At 37.8% G+C, this 17,973-nt stretch overlaps 3 protein-coding genes across 3 annotated transcripts; 1 reads left to right on the forward strand and 2 right to left on the reverse strand.

Moving 5' to 3' along the window:
* Positions 1–319: 319 nt before the first annotated feature.
* LOC137180597 (apolipoprotein L3-like) lies at positions 320–3,804 on the reverse strand. The gene is made up of 6 exons (XM_067585973.1): positions 3,619–3,804; positions 2,826–3,071; positions 2,692–2,743; positions 2,317–2,446; positions 1,986–2,174; positions 320–1,256 (listed from the first exon to the last, which is right to left on the reverse strand). Exons 4-6 carry the CDS (start codon positions 2,395–2,397, stop codon positions 831–833), a joined length of 696 nt encoding a protein of 231 aa, XP_067442074.1. The 5' UTR covers positions 2,398–2,446; positions 2,692–2,743; positions 2,826–3,071; positions 3,619–3,804; the 3' UTR covers positions 320–830.
* A 1,669-nt stretch (positions 3,805–5,473) lies between these two features.
* Positions 5,474–9,507, reverse strand: rps19bp1 (ribosomal protein S19 binding protein 1). Its single transcript, XM_067585381.1, has 4 exons — positions 9,327–9,507; positions 8,802–8,975; positions 7,571–7,668; positions 5,474–7,062 (listed from the first exon to the last, which is right to left on the reverse strand). The coding sequence occupies exons 1-4, from the start codon at positions 9,379–9,381 to the stop codon at positions 6,913–6,915; spliced, it is 477 nt and encodes a 158-aa protein (XP_067441482.1). The 5' UTR covers positions 9,382–9,507; the 3' UTR covers positions 5,474–6,912.
* A 1,016-nt stretch (positions 9,508–10,523) lies between these two features.
* LOC137180130 (3-mercaptopyruvate sulfurtransferase-like) lies at positions 10,524–17,826 on the forward strand. The gene is made up of 2 exons (XM_067585374.1): positions 10,524–11,247; positions 16,881–17,826. Exons 1-2 carry the CDS (start codon positions 10,668–10,670, stop codon positions 17,177–17,179), a joined length of 879 nt encoding a protein of 292 aa, XP_067441475.1. The 5' UTR covers positions 10,524–10,667; the 3' UTR covers positions 17,180–17,826.
* Positions 17,827–17,973: the final 147 nt, after the last annotated feature.

Below are 17,973 nucleotides of genomic sequence, written 5' to 3' on the forward strand. Positions count from 1 at the left end.
GAATTCATTGCAGCTGGTGGTTAAACTTCATGAACTTGACTTGAGTTCACAAGGCTTCGGCTGGACTGCCCCCTAGTGGTTAAATGCACATCTTGAAAATTTATATATCTACAAGTTTACCACCCATTGAATTGAATGATAGTACAGATGATGAGTAGAACATTTAGGCTAGTGTGTGGACTGAAAACACTTTATTTAGGTTAAATACTTCAATTCAAAACGCAGCTCAGCGAGAACATAAAAGTAACTAAGGACACCAAATAATTAAAAACAGAGAGGTAAGACCAGGAAAGGTTTATTTGTATTGGACGTTTCGTACACAAAGCCGATCCAAGGTGCTTTTACATAATGCATTAAAAACTTTAAAAATAAATTCAGCTCCAAAGGAAGAAGACTCCAAAAAAAAGGATATAAGATATAGGAACATGAAAAAGAGAACACAAACCCCCAAATTATATACAATATTATAGACAGGCTAGTTCAACTTCAAGACCAGCCTCAGGGTCAGTCTGAAGCAGCACATCCTGAAGGTGCAACATACTGTAAGCCATGTCGTATGCTTTTTCCAAAAAGGAAAAAAAAAAATTAGCAGAGAATCAGCTCTTTAATCCTGAAGCCTACATGTTTTCAACCTTGACTGATCAGCATATAGATGTATAGACCTGTAATCCCTCAAATCACTTGGGACTGGGAAGTTTTGTTTGAGTTTGTTCCCCATTTATTTAACTCAAAAATATCAAGTATAATACCATAACCTACATATATAGATGTGTAAATATAAAAGTATGTGGTAAAATCAGGTAGGAGAAGGTTCAGCAGATAAAAACCTTTCACTGCTCTGGAAAATGCTCACTGAACGAGTTCTTGATCTCCATGTGTTCCTCCAATCCATTATTCAGCTCTTCTGCTAGCGTGCGGATTTTCTTCGCGAACTTTGACTCAAGGCCCTTCTTCAGCTTCTGGCCATCCTTTCCTTGGGTGAAATAGAAATCCATACAGAGGCCGAAGCCTTGTATCAGCCCAGACGCCTTACTGTTCACCTCTATGACCCTGGCACTCTCCCCTCCCGTAGCAACCAGCTCTCTCACTACCCTCACCGAATCAATCCTGGATTCACCCATAATGGACAGATCGTGCTTCTTTAGCTGCCCCATACCCTCGTTGATGAATTTCAAGCAGGCCTGAATTTTCTCCATAAGTTCTTTATAGTCCCCGAGGGTCTTGTTGATTTTTTTTTTGTCCTGTGTGGTGTTCACCTGGAAGAACAGATTTTATTGGCTGTTAAACAACTTTAAAGATTTAAATCCAGAATAGTACAACCAAGGAATACAGGTTAAAGCCACTTTGTGAAGAATTTTTTTTTGATATGATTATAGTATCTTTTTAATGCTTCTGATGTCACTACACATTTCTTATGGAAACGGGTGCAGTCTATTTGTAGCTTTGAGCCTGTTCAACCTGTGTATTGCTGTTTGCTACTGTGTGTTTTTGTGATACTACTACTTTTGGGTGCCAGAGTTTTCTCCTTTTTTTATGAAGGAAGGTTTTAGATATATTTTTCTGAAATACTTAACATTTAAAAACCTTCAAGGGACACTAAATTAAGATTTTTATTCATTCATTTGCTGCACCTGAAGGAAAGTATCTTGTCAGCTCAGAAAGATCCGTCGAATCTTGGTACCGTTACATTTTGTTGCTATGCAACTTAGGGCAAGGCAGTTCAATGTATATACTGCCTTTCATTACAGGAAAATTCAATGTGCTTTACACTGACATCACTATAGCAACAAGTAACATGTACATCAGAATACAATAAATAAAATACAGAAAGAGCAATGTAAAAAAAAGAGTAAAGAAAGAAGATATCCAAGAAAAAAAACCCAGAAAAGAAAACCCCACCTTCCAGATTCATAAACGCTGCATCCACACAAGGCACAAACAAAGACATACTTCAAATCAATAGAGTTTCTTTCATATCTGGTCACCTTGTGGGCGATGGCAGCTGATGCACCAGTGACGCCGCCAGCAGCAGCAACGCCCACCCCAACTACAGTCAGGGCCAGCGAGGCGCCCAGAGTGAGCGGAGATAGTATCACTCCGGCAGCTGCTGCCACTCCTCCCGCTACAGATGTCGCTCCTCCTGTTATGCCAGCAATCTTTGTCCCTTTAGAAAACTTAAGATTAAAGGGAATTGATTTGATTAGACAGGCGATGATCATATCCAGAGCAGGTTATGATGATGACAGAACTCACATATGTCAGCAAACTCATCTGTAAATGTCTTACATTTGGATTTAAATCATCATGTTTTGTTACCTTGTCTAAGTTGTCAGCAATGCAGAGCAGATCGTCAATGTACTTCTTCAGGGTGCCGCTATTTTCAGACAGCAGGTTCATGTAATACTTGATAGCATTACAGAGCTGTTGAGCTTTGACTTTGATGATCCTTGAATGTACAGTGTTATGAGAATATTTGATCAGATTATTAAAGTTCATCGATTTAATGATGTACACATCCTTAAGAAACGTCAGTAACAAGATGTATCGTCCATCAAGCTTCACCAATATCTTTTATGGTTGTGGTGTGCTAGTAAAATGGCCTTTCAGGTCTAAACGTTTGACATTATCTGTCTAATAATTTGAAGCACCAGCACACAGTTGATTAGGAAATAAACTCTACTATTTTCTTACTTTGTTTCTCTCTCACCCCTCAGACTGTGATCCTTGCAGAGACAACTCCAGGCTGTAAATCAATAAAACTGTAGTTCAGCAAACACATTAAGAACCTCAAACAGAAATCTTTTCAAGCTAGTTTTCTCACTCACGTATCACTTCTTCCCACCAAACCTTCAGAGAGTTGACATCCTGGTGGAAAATGAGAGGTTATTTACAGCTGAGCTCAAACACTACGATCGCTTCCCTTGTTTTTGTTATAGTAAAATGCTTTTCATGGTTGTAATTACCAGGATTTCATTTTCATTTTCGTCGTCAGACTTTTCCTTCCGAGGCTTGGCTGACATCAGAGGAGGGTGTGCTTTACAGGCATCATTAGCGAATTGTTTGGCCAACATCTGAGAAAATAAGGGATAATCTATTCAGTGAATGTACAAATAACAAGTTAGATCTGAGTGTTTTTACAATCTCACATGGTGGTGATTTTAACCACAGAGGTAGTCTGATGGTTTATTTTCATTTGTATCAGTTCTCTTTGTCATCCTCTGACACGACACATTTAGTATCTGCTACCTTCAGAATTTTTCAGGACTTTTTTTTATACATATTGTACAAATCTATAGAATCTCGTTCAACCAGACATTTAAGGAATCAGCTGGTTTCCCTGTGAATTGATGCTGTTCTACCTACATGTTGTCATCTTTTACTAAATCTAAATACAGGATCTTTATTTTTTGATGAAATATTCCTTTGTGTGATTTGAGTTTGGTGATTTTTATTGGTTTGTATAATAGTGTTAATTCTTATACTTTAATGAGAAAACAATAATTCTCTTCTTAATTCCAAAAAGAAGCTTGGAAGTATTGGATTAACTTTAACTTCTTTTGCTATATGAGTAGATTTTGTTCCACATCATATTTGAAATAAAACATAAAACAACATCACCTTTACTGTTCCCAGTCTGACATTTCCAGTGTCGCTTCCTTCTGAACTCGTTCTAACATTCCACTTATTTGGTGGCTTGTCATCCGCTGTATTGTCTGGATGGGAAAACTGTCTCCTTGGCTGAGGAACTGGAGGCTTTGGCTACAGAAAGAGAGGAAGCGTAATTGAACCGCTTGCATACATTTAAACATTAAAGCTGCTCGGAGTATCTGATGAAACATTCTGTAACATATTGCAAGTTTAGCTAATCGCAGGAATTAATTAGAAACGTGTAGGAGAGAATTTATGTCCAATATTTTTGTGAGAATTTGAATTTTCTGAATTATTCATTTAACTGACCTTTATCCAATTATAAAACTGTATTTTACAACTTTACCACAAATGAATGAATCACTTAATACAGTATCTAATTAAACATGGTCCTAACTGAACCACGACCTAATTCTATCAGTGCAGTGATCTACCTATCCCTGCAGAAGAATTCACATCAGGAAAAAAGTTTCAATGTAATGACCATGTAGATTCTTATCCAATTCACTGTAAGTAAAGTGTAAATATGGTCAAGACAAAACATTGTTAATCTGCATTCCTAATCTGATGACCCATTTCTACGATTTATCAACGTAGAAACGGTCTGTTGAGGTTTAATTCAAGACAACTGAACTGTTCATTGTTCCCTTAAAACACGCCAAACGAGATCGATTACATCTTAGTTGGCACTTTTACTTTCGCTCTAAACAAGAATCTTGATTGTTGTTAAATTCTCTACTTTGGCAAACTGGACATGAGCTAAAATAATGTGATGATGATGTGCAAAGGGCCAAGTACAAATGTAAATCATTTAATCCATTTGTTCAAACAATAAAAGCAGTTACAATCGATATTTAAGCTCATAACAGTGTACAGTTGACTTAATTTAAGTAAAAAAGAAACAGACTGATTAAGTGTTATTTGCAATAATGAGAAGTTGGTTGGTGGTGGCTAGCCCCACTGGCTTGATAGGCAGTTTAATTTGAATGCCATCACTCACTCAGTAGTCCAGCTGCCATCCCCGCTTCTCTAGCTCCACTAGTCTTGCAAATAGCTACGAGTAATATTCGAGATTTCTCTGACCTAATGCACCGTCTTTGACCCTCGCCCAAGCAAAGAGCAAATACCGCTTAACTGGGCCTCTTTTCTACAGTATATACGTTTAGGCTGAGCTACAATTTGTTGCAGTGTCATCAGAATGCCGTTACAAGTCTAGGAACCATTCCTGTTTATGTAGTTCAACTAGTCTTAACAATAGCCAAACATTAGCAACCCTTCATGTAAGAGAAACATTTCCATGCATGAATCATGTCCCTTGACCAGGAAGATGGTTTCATTTTCATGTGTGTAAGAGTGCAGGTATGTCTACAGGTTACAACAGTGTGTCAACAGTATCATTGGCTTGTTGCTCCATTAATATATCTATGAGACAATGAATAGTTTCATTTAGGCTCTAAAGTTTGTTTTGCAAATATAATTGAAATGACAAATTTCACCACAAAAATATGCAAAAGACGTCTGTGACACCAACTGAGAAAAAGGCAACATGTCAACGTCTGTTACTTTTATAAACTAATTAGACATTTGATGCTCTGGAACTCAGAGAGATGAAGTTAAAAGATTTCTCACCTATCTCTAGTGGTATCTAACCATGCAGATCATTCTGGTTTTATGCGCCGTGATTTTGATAAAACCATACTTAAAACTTCTGCCGTCATGGACATAAATATCTATTTGTTTGTTGTGATCAAAGCATCTCAGAATTATATTTGAACAACTCAACAGTAACATTTATTTATTTACAGAAGTCTCTGTCTCTTGGAAAAAAAAAAGCTCAGTTCAATTTTTAAATACCAGTTCATAAAGCATCACTGATTAAATTCACCTTCACTGTATTGGATCTGATGAAGCAGAAATATGAAAATACTATTTGTGATTTGGAAGAAATTAAGCTTTAAATCTGCATTGATGAAAATGAATCTGCTCAGCTATATTTGTGTAAACAATAACGTGGTTAAATACTTGTATATACTCTAAAAAAACAAAGTCAATCTCCAGTTATCTTATTTCTTACCTTTGACATTGTGCAACTGTTCCTGCTGTGTTTGAGTGGCTCTGCGATCGCTCTCCTTTGCTGCACTCACGCTGACTTTCACTATCAAGGACTGAATGATGATCACTGAATATCAACCGGTTAAACTTGAAAATGATTGATATCTGAAGTGTTCATACACTTACACACCTGTTAAAGGATATCCTGCTTGAGGAATGAAAAATATTGACTGTGCTACAGATAAAACTGGCAGCTACACAGCAAATATGCAAGTTCTCATCCGTACATGATAATATGGTGATCATTCACTATCGTCTAAATTGTTAAAGCTGCATTATGCAACTTTGCATTACTGCAACGCCAAACAGCAGGGAGGAGTAACTTAAGAATTTTAATGACACCCTAAAACTTCTTTGTCTTCATACACAGAACTGAATATTCATACGAGTTGATTTAACAGTTAACGTTTCTGTAAAGAGTCTAATGAGCATAGATCACGGCTGAACTCATACAAAGTCATGCATTGTGAAAAGCTTTTTGCATGTTCATGTATTTTTATTACAACCTAAATGAAAACATGAATAACAAAGTAAACTTGTGACTCTTGATATTGAAAACAAAAATATGTTTTAATTTCCGCTCAACCATAAAGCTAAATAATAATAAAAAGTGTTAATTCAATAACGTTCTACTAGTGAGTGGACTGTTTGGAATTGTGACGGGAGAGGTTCAACATATTCAATCACAATTTGTCTTGACAAATTTTCAATCTGCAACTTGTGAAAACAAAGTGACTGAAAAGAGGTGACATATATGACGCATATGAAAGGTTTCATTACAATATGAGGGTCCGTAACTTACATTTGCATAACTCATAAAATGACTACTGGTTGCATTTAACTGACAACTGTTATGAGTCAGTCTGTCGTACACGTTTTGGAATGATGTTAAAAATCCAACATCTGCATGTGATCCTGTTATGAGTCAGGCACAAAACAAAAACTCTGGTTCCTTGAATGTGACGATATGTGTATGCAGTCATAACACTGGTACAGATTCAGCTTGTCGTTTCTCCTCAAAGTTTCATGTTCCACTGTTGAGCCAAATGAACATGGTCTGGTCCAGAAATCCACTTTCACTCATCAGATCCACAAAGAGCAGCCCCGGTGTTTCCTTCTGAGACTGCAGTGTCTTTTTATTTAGGGTGACCTTTATTTCTTCTCCTCTACAGTCCTGCCAAAGTATTCCTTCTGGAACTGCTGGAACTCTTCCTCTGTGAACAGGGACTGCGGCTCCTTGGTCTTCTTGGCGGGTCTGTCGGGGCGGTTCCTGGACTGTCTCCCTGTATTGTGGTTCTGGATCTGATTTGAGACAGAGAGAGAAAATCAATACTGTAAAGGACGAACTCAAGTGAATATGTAGACGGTAGAGAGAAACAAGCAATGAGGCCCTGTAGGATGTTCAAGACAACAAACTGCACAAAACATCGGATCCTTCACTGAATCTATATCTGTTAATTTATTATTAATCAATCAAGAGTGTCAACAAACCACCTCAAACATAAAAAAATACATATCTTTGTTTTTACATTCTGTACAAAAATATGAAGAAAATCCAAATGATACAAATATGGATCACAAATGATTTATTGTGTCTCTGTAATTTAAGACTTTTAACTAACAGACAAGCATTTTAAAGATCCGTAAAGTACAAAAATCAAATTTATTTAAGAACTGGTGAGATCTGTCCTTATTTGTTCTATTTAATAACCTGATATAAAATGACACTACTTTAATGGCAAAGTATTATAGTTGAACATAATGAAAAAGGTGACTGACAGCAGCTGAGTGGATCTGGAGCCTCTCTTACCTTCATGCTGTCAGAATCTGTTGCTTTGCAGCTGGTTTCCATGAAGTACTTCAGGTTAGCACTCATCTGGCTCTTCCCCTGCTTCTTCCTGAACTCCTCTATAATTAACACCAAAGAAGCAAAGGAAGATTGTAATATAAAAATAAACACCAGAGGGCCACTGCTACTTCAATCATGTTAACTATCACTATCAAGTTTTAAATTGTATGTTAAGTAAGGCAATGTTTTCCTGTGCTCATTTATTGCAACACATAAGAAAGATTCTGATTGTGACAGAAGAGTTATTTAAATTGCAGATTTGGTTGTTATTCCAGTCTGCTGCTGAAAGTTTGTTCACTTTTTATTGGATGTTTAAACATGTTGCATAGCTGATGGTCTGCATCTGTGTGTGCATTCTCAAAGTTAGAAAAAAGCTTCTACTGCAGCCATCTACTGGTATTCACATATGCCTACACTTAAAAGGACAAGTTCACAGTTTTTCCAAGTCTGTCTTAAAACAACAGTCAGGTGTCCATATGAACAGTGAAAGAGGTTTTCCTGGCTGTAATCATTCCTCCTGTTCATACTGGATATTAAAAGATCCTTCAAATGTGCTTTCAATGTAAGTGATGGGGGACAAAATCCACAGTGCGTCCACACAGTCATTTTATGCAAAAATGCATTTAACGTTTATCTGAAGCTTATATGAGGCTTCAGCAGTCTGAGTTAGTCATATTAAATGGATATCTGCCACATTTACAGTCTTTTTAGCATCAAATTCCTTCTTGTGTGTGTTTCTTCGAACAGTGTTTCCCTGTTGAGCTGCTGTGGAAGAATAGTAACAAAAAGAGGAACTTTGGCACTAACATTGAATGGTATCTACTTGATCTGACTAATTTGGACAGCTGAAGCTTCATATTAGCTTAAGATGAACTTTTAAATACATTTTTGCACAGAGGGAGTCTTGTGAATTTTACTTTACATAAAAAGTTCATTATGAAGGGATCTTCTAATGGTCAGTATAGACAGGAGGAATGATTATGGCAAGAAAAAACTATTTTAACGTTCATTTGGTGACTTGACTGTTGCTTTAAGACAGGCTTGAAAAATTGTGAACCCATCCTTTAAAAATGATTCAAACTGAGCTTCACAAAATCACCCAATTAACATATGTGACTTCTAATTTAGAGTGTGTTTTCTCCTGAATGATGGTTGTGGCTCTGATACTGTGCAGGACAACAGGCGGACTGACCCACGGCAGACTTGATCCTCTTGTCTTTGACAGTAGCTTTGCTCTTGCCGGGACCCAGACGACCCTGCAGCCTTTTAACCTGCTTGGTGACTCCCTGACGCTTCGTGCTCACAAGCTCCATCACGGTGGCCGAGCTGGGTGTCTGCTGCTGCTTCTTCTTCACTTTACTCACATCTGGCAGGATGTACAGGACAAGGGGAGAAAAATCAGATGAGAATGATGTGTCCATTGATTACCAAATGCACTGAAACTCTGTATTTGCCATTGCAGTTACACAGTACAACTATTTTATGGTGGTTTCAACGTCATATAACAGTTTGCTTTTTTCTGTTTCTTATCACTAATAATTGGGCTTCCTAGTGTCAGTAATGTGTATTTTTAAAATGACATAATGGGTCATGATGGAAAATAATAACTGCTGCCTTTAAGAGCAGTAAAGTTATCACTGTTATTAGCAAACTGAAGCGTTGTACTGATGTCCAATGCTAACGTTAGCCGACTAGCGAGCTAAAAGGCTAAACTTACTTTTAATATCATCGCTCAGCAGCTCCAGTCCTCTCCTGATCAACGACGCCGACATCCTGGTTTATATTTCGATGTTTTGTTAAATAATCTACACGCTACATCGATAAGAATGTGCCTTCACTTTAACACATGTGAATCCATCAACATCCGGTGAGCTCTCCGTGAGCACCAATTAAAAGCAGCCGACTGGAAAAACAAACTCGAGGACGTGCAAAGTTCCTAGCTCTTCTTTTTCATTGGTAAACCCGATTATCAGCGCGTTACCGCCATCCATTAGGAACTGGAAAAAAACAAACAAAAATACATTCTCTCTGTCATGTTACTTTTAGGTGATTAATTAGAAGATACCTGTTGCAATCTATCAGTACATGTTTTCAGTTTATTACAATGTGTACATATCCAAAGTTCCTACCTGGCAACATCACGTTTGATGCAAACAAAAAGGGTCACTTGGCTACTGCTGTGTATTGTAACTACAACTACTACTACTATCATCATCATCATCATCATCATCATCATTATTAGTAGAAGTAGTAGTAGTAATAGTATTGTTAGTATTATTATTATCATTAGTATTATTATTATATTAAATTAGTGAGAGCTGTAAATTGGTACTAACGTGTCCTGCAAAAAGACAGAAACAGAATGGGATGACACTAGTGTAGATTTCATTGCCTCCATATATATATATAAATAACAACCTCTACACCAGAAAATGTTTAGTGAAAATGAAAAGTAAAAAAATGCAGTATTAAGAGGTGTGCAAATTATCAGCAGTTTTAGCATATAGGGCAGAAAAAGTGTTTTATGAGCCGTCAAAATTAGCCAAAGGCTACATAGGTCGACAGAGGCATATACTAAAGTCATGACGAGAATTAAATTGTCCAGAGAGGTGTTATACTAGTAATAATTACACTAAGTCCTAATAGTGTATTCTGAATGTGATTGTTACTGTGAATAGCCTACTTTTTCTATTTAATTGTTTTATTTTTTTCTTAATTTATCTTGTTTTTATTGCCTTATGTAACACTTTGTAACGGTTGTCTTGTGCTATAGCCTATAAATACTTATTATTATTATTATTATTGTTGTTATTATTATTATTGTTATTACAGTTTCTCGTTACAAAGTAATCACAATACTGTCCAACTATGTCACCGCCTCCAGTCACTTCCAGCTGTTGCATGCTGAGCTGGGGGCGTGTTGTTTGTTGTGCGGTGTCTCTCTCCACGATTGATGTCTTTGCTCTCTCGACTACTCTCAACCTTTGGCACAGGATTAAGTCGATACAGTTAAACTACAGTAAAGTTTTGAAGCCTGTCTACCTCTTTAGAGCTGATCATGACGCTTCAAGCAAGAGCTCTGGTCACCTCTAAATGGCTTGCGGAGGCAATGAAGGTCCAGGGGAAAATGCGCATCTTGGACACTTCGTGGTATTTGCCCAAACTACGGCGCAGCGCCAAGAGTGAGTTCAAGAAGAGACACATCACGGGCGCAGCTTTCTTTGACATAGACCAGTGTTGTGATAAAACCTCTCCTCTGGACCACATGTTGCCGTCAGAGAAATTTTTTGCAGACTATGTCGGGAATTTGGGAATAGAGAGCGACACGCACGTCGTTGTGTACGACACCAGCGACTTCGGTGCGTTCTCGGCGCCCCGTGTATGGTGGATGTTCCGGGTGTTCGGGCACAGCTCGGTCTCGTTGCTCAACGGGGGGCTCAGAAACTGGGAGATGGAGGAGCGACCGGTAAGTGACCAATACGTCAGACCCACGTCGACTGAGTTCAAGGCTTCCGTAAACCGGTCCTGGATCAAGACTTATCAGGATATCCTGGATAATTTGTACACCAAGAAGTTCCAGGTGGTGGATGCCAGACCAGCAGGCAGGTTCAGAGGACTGGACCCTGAACCCAGAGACAGTGAGTAGTCTGCAAGTCCTTAGGACAATGGTTCTCAAACTTTTTCACGTCAAGGACCCCTAAACTGACACAAATTAGACCCCAATTTGTTAAGATTTTGTCCCAAGGTCTCCCATCTGATAAAAGTTTTTCTTTATTACAGAAAGTATGAAACCCATGACCAAAATAGTCAATAAAAATTCTGTCAATACTTACCTGTCCAACAACCCCTGGGGGTCCCTGGGCCCCACTTTGAGAACCACTGCCTTATAATGATACAAGTGTCTTGCAGCCTGGAGTTAATTAAACAATAATAACTAAATTGAAAGCCCCAGTGTTGCAGCTATAAACGACTGTAAGGGTGTGCACCTATTTGGTGATCAATTAGACTATAAGACATTCCTAATTACGTAAAAGTGGTGCGAGTCATCCCATCTTCAAAATCTGTCTATGAAAATCTTTTGGTTGGCACAGAAAATACTTTTAATCCTGCTGGTTCTACTTTATCATTTACTGTATGCTTTAGGAAATGGTATTTAAGGTAATTAGAAAAATGGTGTTTCCATCCTTAGAACTTAATCAAGTAAAAAAAAAAAAAAAGATAGAAGTCTAAGAACCAAAGAAATAATTTTATTTTTTTAAGTTAAAGGTCAGGCAGTGTGAGTCTTCTCTAGTCAATGGACATTTTCTTCTGTGTAACTGTCTCTAAACAGAAAAGGTCAGTGTGCAACAAAAATGTTTTTTGTCCGGACTTCATAATGATAAAAGGCTTAAACATAAATATTTGCTCACTGTATTAGCGGATGGGGCCCTCAGTGTGGGGACCTTGATGTACAAAGGCCCTGAGGATGATGAAGAGTAGGTCTTTTTTTCCATCAGTGTTGGGGAAGAGAGTGTGACACTGAAATCTGTCAAGGTTTGAGGTTTGATTCATGCAGGTTTGGCACTTTAACACCGTCAAAATATTGAGGATCGCAACCAAATCAGCCCATTTAGTTATGTGGTTATGTGATGATTTGAGCAAAAACATGCTGAGTTGAAATTTCCAAAAAGTACCTTGGTTGTCATACTGAGGACCAAGTTTCCACTGAGTTTCCTGTAATAACCAGCTACATGGTAAATCTATTTAGAGAGATGATTATGTAAATTGTAATTATATGGAAGATACAGTAGTTTTTATGCCACATATTTTATAATATTTACTTGCCTGTGTGTACCTATAGAAAACACACTCTAGTTATTTAGCGGTTGGCCAAAGTAGAATAATTGCATCAATCTATTAGGTTGGTTTAAGCCTCAATGTTCAGTCACAGGCCTGCATACATTCACTGAGCCAGTCAAGAGAAGTGATATGAGAGCAGATATGCTGATGAGTCTCCGTCATTAGACAATGGAAAAATCAACAGACACATTAGTCTGATGGCTTTTTGTTCCACACAAACACTACAGCAGCTGAGTTCCTGACACTGTTGATCAGTAAATCATGTTTGTCCTTTGACAAACATGATTGTAAGAGTTTGCCAACCTGGAAAATGGTTTAAATCGATATCATGACATTTAAGACTACAACTGAAGTTATTTTTTTTGATTAATCATTTTGTCTAACATCAGCTTGTCAAAATTTTCTAAACTGTCTAAATTCCTCAAAATTGATGTCATCAAATGGCTCGTTTTGTCCAACATTCAAAAAACAGAAATATATTCAGTTCGCTGTCACATAAGACAAAGATAAGCAGCACATCCGCACAGCTGACAAACTCTAATTAGGGGATGTTTGGCATTTTTTGCTAGAAAAAAAGTGATTGATTATGAAAATAGCAGCTGTCTTCTGCTCATCAACTTTCCCCTCTGATGATATCTATACAAATATATTCTGTAACACTGAGCTATACTGTATCTGATATCATAATATTACAAATGTGTGTTAAATCTCATAAGATAATCAAATTGATCAATCGTCTTATTGTTGCATTACGTCACACAAAACCCCTAACATGTGTACAACAAAAACTTAAATAACACATTTTGTTCGTTTTTAATTGCTATTTGCTTTACAGAATCTATTAAAAAGATAAAGTAACAAGAGATAATTATATCATCACAGTGAAAGCTGATAAAATAGATTTGTCACCCAGCTGTGACACCAAACAAGACGTCTCCCACGAAGGAGTCATCATTTGGACACTTTGGACTATTTATTCAAACATGAATTTGCAGAATAGGCGACAAAACTGGTTATTGCAATTCATTCCGAGAATGAAAAGAGAATATTAAGTCGCATGATTTAAATTTTGAGTCAGATTCATTCAGTGGTGTCTGATATAACACACATGTGGAAGACTGATGGACAAACAAATAAATGGAACAATCGGACCCCATAAAAAAATCTAAAGAAAAACATGTCATTCTGTGACAGTATGGGCTCAGCGTGTCACAGGCATACAGTGGAAAAACCATGACGGTCCAATGAGTCCATGCATGACTTTCTTGTATGGAGGCGTTTCACATAGTTGACTCTAGACAAACACAGGCAGTGAGCAGGCTTCATGGGCCTAAATGACTGAACAACTCAAACATAGAGGAAGAGCAAGCAGGAAGGTCATGCTCGCATAACCCTGGATTTTATCTCCAGTCAACCATGTACTCACTCTCTCTCTCTCTCTCTCTCTCTCTCTCTCACCCACACACACACACACACACACACACACACACACACACACTGCAGAAGGACAGTAGCAGGTAGACTGAATAGACTAGAATTCATATATTGTCGATCTTTACAGATAACGGCCTGTATACAGTGACCAGGAACCTTAAGTATGTGCCTTATCTTATCCCATAGACTTCTCACACTCACACATGCACACACACACACATACATACATACATATATATATATACTGTACACACACAATAACGCACATAGAAAAAGTCTATGATGTGCTGTTACGGTGCCCGTTTACAGGTGAAGCTCCACTGGTGAAAACAGTCTCAGCAGTGCACTTTGACCTCAGGCAAATTGACTGTTAACATTGAGAAGAGACGTTTTCATACAACATGCTGTTCAGGGATTGATGACAGGGACTAGTATCCCCCTTTTTCTCAACTCGAGCTAATTTTGGCTGAATTCTCTGTACTTGGTTATGAAGCATTTTTGAATAGAGCTGTTTATTTTTGTATCTTTTCCATAAGAAATAGGGAAATAAGTAGCCTGCTTGTTAAGAGTCATAGACTAACTGAAGCCAATTGAATTGTTGATTTGTTTATCACCTCTAGATAACATTCATATTTATATATTTACCTTACTTTGAGCTAGATATTATTATTATTATTATAAATGTGAAATCACACAAGAAATCACACAATTTTACAACATCACAAAATAGTGAAAAATGCTTGTCAAAATTTCCTTGAGTCTCTAAATTCCTTAAATTCGATATCTTCAAACGACTCGTTTTGTCAGACCAAAAATCAAAAAACAGAAAAAGTTAATTAGTAGGGCATTCTGGCATTTTTGCTACTAAAAAATGACATCAAAAATAGTTGCCTTTTCATTTTCTGTCCATCTACTAATCAATTAATCAACTCATCCTTTCACCTCTAATGATATTTATTAATATTTTCTCTAATATTGAGCTATATGTATTTATAATAATATGGCAAATGTATGTAAAATTACATAAGATAAACAAATTGATGTATAATCTTTGTCCTGCAGTTGCATTACATCCTGAAAAACTCCTCACATGTGTAAAACAAAAACATAAATAACTAAGTGTTGGTTTTTAATTGCTTTTAATAACTAGTTTTGGCAACAGAATTTCTTAAACTGATGCAGTAGTATGATATGATTATATCATGACAATGATCCCGATGAAAGTCGATAAGATGTGTCCGACAAATAAGTCATCATTCGGACTGTATTAGGCCGTTTTTTGCTTAGATAAAGTTCTTGTATGGCTGCTGGTGTTAAGGCAACCTTACCAAAACCCACCCACTCTATTTATACGTATACATGTACAGTATATTCTCCGAGATGACAAAGTAATACATTAACAACTCATGTAAGATGTTCTGTCTTTCCCAATAAGTAAGTGTATCTCACTGGCCAACCTTTGAAACAGCCGTCCTGCTGATATAAGATTTTTTTGAGAAAGGTGGGGAAAGCAAAGTGTGTAAACTATTCTCTGTCTGCCTGGTTAAATGTTAAAAAGTTCTTCTTGCAGCTCAGGGATTACAAGCTCAACCTCCTCAACGGCTGACATGCTAACTGCTTAATAATCACAATGATGCTCTGCTCAACATTTATGCACTTCCTTTATCTTTCTTTTATGAGTAAAGTTGAGTACCCTTTTCTTTTGGTTAAATAAAGTTCAGTAGTTGACAGTAGGGTACAGCTGGAATGATGTAACACTTCTTCTCTAGGGATCCTCTGACCCCTCACTTCCTCTCATACATACAGTGCTCACAGCTGCAGATTGTTTTTGCCACGAGTCTGTTGCCAAATCAGAATATGTGAAGTGAGATAATGATCTACTTTAAGAGACACTTCTCGAGAGAAAATATGGTGGAAAAAAGCAAACCAGTCCCAATACACTGGCCATGTTAAGGGTTGGCTGCAACTATCTGAGATTTTTGTAACAGCAGGCATTTTGACTTGTAGTAGGAAAAAAAGTGTCACTAATAACATTAATATAGTCAGGAAGAAGTTAGGTGGAGCTATGCTGGGAATTATGTGGCGTCTGTATTAACTATATGAACTGATACGAATGATAAAGGTGTAAATTGTCCCACCCTAACCGGTGCAACAAATCAAACAGGAGAGTCAGGAAGATGTCAATTAAGCACAGATTATTTACACATAGTCCTGAGAAGAGGTCTAATCAGGCATTATAGGTGAAAACACCTGTGTGTGTGTGTGGGGGGGGGGGGGCTGTAACCTGTCAGCATATCAGAGATGACACCAGTGAGTTGATTAAACTTTAAAAAGTGAAAAAATTTAACTTTTGCTGACTGAATTTTTTTGCAACATTATTGCAAAAGGAAAAAAATTTTTCTTTTCTCACTTCCTTCTTTTTTCTGTTTTTTTAACGATAAATAAAAATCACAAAATGGATAGAAAAGAGGAACAGTGCACACAAATAATTAAATAATTAACTGAGATGACACTGACAACAGTTATTAGCTCAATGTTGCACTAATCAATAATTTTATATTGACAGTGGAAAAAAACGCCTTTGTGTCACCTGAAAGCGCTCGCTCGTAGTGACAAAACCACAGAGAACGATCAGTTCTCCTTCAGCTCTATGATGCATTTTAACATCTTTCAGCTCAAAAACACTGATTAAACCACTGTACGCTACCTGCCCAGCACCAAATGCAAATGCAAGGTGTAACTGCTGACAAGTGGAGCGTTTAGCAGCTACAGAGCAAGATATTTCCCTCAGAAGTTGGTGGAGACCAAAACAGAGCTAAAAGGAGAGTGAAAGACGTTCATCAGGTGGGAACAAACACATCTCGAAATGAATGCTAATGTGGCTTTGTGTCTGTACGTTAAGAGCTTCTCCAAAATGCTATGTGGTGCAGGACTGTTAATCTGTAAGTTATTGACTATTGTTAATCGTTGAACTCTTTTTTCTTTCTCTGATTGACAGACACAGAGCCAGGCCACATCCCCGGCTCCATCAGCATGCCCTTCCACTCCTTTCTGTCCGAGTCAGGTCACTTCCTGCCCAAGGAGGAACTCCAGGGTTTGTTCGCCCGGGCCGGGGTGGACCTCAGCCGCCCTATATGTGTCTCGTGTGGTTCGGCCGTGACCGCGTGTCACGTGGCACTGGCAGCCCACGAATGCGGGCACCCGGGGGTGTCAGTGTATGACGGCGGGTGGTCGGAGTGGTTCACCCGTGCCACGCCCGAGCATGTCATATCTGAAGGAAGAGGGAAACATTTGTGATTGGCTTAAAAGTAGCCTACAGGAGGTGTTTTTGATGGATCAGACTGGGACTTGGTGACAAGGAAAGAAGAATGATGTCCATTGCCTGTTTTTGAGGGAAAGTGTGCTAAGGTTTAAAGGTATAGGTTGACATTCTGGGAAATCCACTTATTTGCTTCCTTGATGAAAGCTAGAGGAGACACTTTTGCTAAATGAAGCTACAGCCAGCAGCCAGTTAGCTTAGTTTAGCCTGGCTCTGTCCAAAGTTTAACAAACCCACCAACCAGCACTTCTACATTTTACTAATTAACAGGTTACATCCTGTTTGTTTAATCCGTGAAATGTGAAAACGACAACTACTATGAGGCTAGCTAATAGCCTGTTGGCTAGACTTATTATTCATATTCAGTGTACATACATGAGGGTCTTATCAATCTTCTTATCTAATTCTTGGTGGGAAAAAATGTCAAAATGTTCCTTTAACATTCAACAACAATAGATGAATAAGGGACATTTTTTTCATTCCAAACATTGATAGACATGAATAGATGACCAAAGCCTGCAATATGTGAACACTAAACCTGATTGTTTAATCAGTTTTGAAACTGGAAAATATTTGTTTACAGCTATAATACTTATGTTGGAATAAAATAGAGCTGCACTTTCAATCACAACGAGCCGAGAGTTTTTCAAATCTCATGTGCATGTACTCCTCGAGTGAAGTGGACAGTAAACTGACCAGAGAGCAGGCTGGTAGAAAAGTGCACTTTGAGTTTGACTGTTGCACTTTTTTAACCTTTGAGCTCAGAATTCAA

Source organism: Thunnus thynnus, chromosome 3, assembly GCF_963924715.1.
Source record: "Thunnus thynnus chromosome 3, fThuThy2.1, whole genome shotgun sequence".
Lineage (NCBI taxonomy): Eukaryota > Metazoa > Chordata > Actinopteri > Scombriformes > Scombridae > Thunnus > Thunnus thynnus.

Bases quoted from the DNA above. Each gene is read 5' to 3' on its own strand.
- LOC137180130 (XM_067585374.1), top strand. From the start codon at position 10,668: ATGACGCTTCAAGCAAGAGCTCTGGTCACCTCTAAATGGCTTGCGGAG. The intron at 11,248-16,880 runs GTGAGTAGTCTG...TCTGATTGACAG, and splicing joins GGACCCTGAACCCAGAGACA to ACACAGAGCCAGGCCACATC.
- rps19bp1 (XM_067585381.1), bottom strand. From the start codon at position 9,381: ATGTCGGCGTCGTTGATCAGGAGAGGACTGGAGCTGCTGAGCGATGAT. The intron at 8,976-9,326 runs GTAAGTTTAGCC...ACATCCTGCCAG, and splicing joins GCTGAGCGATGATATTAAAA to ATGTGAGTAAAGTGAAGAAG. The intron at 7,063-7,570 runs GTAAGAGAGGCT...GTCTCAAATCAG, and splicing joins CAGATTCTGACAGCATGAAG to ATCCAGAACCACAATACAGG.
- LOC137180597 (XM_067585973.1), bottom strand. From the start codon at position 2,397: ATGAACCTGCTGTCTGAAAATAGCGGCACCCTGAAGAAGTACATTGAC. The intron at 2,175-2,316 runs GTAACAAAACAT...TTTAATCTTAAG, and splicing joins TTGCTGACAACTTAGACAAG to TTTTCTAAAGGGACAAAGAT. The intron at 1,257-1,985 runs GTGACCAGATAT...CTGTTCTTCCAG, and splicing joins CAGCTGCCATCGCCCACAAG to GTGAACACCACACAGGACAA.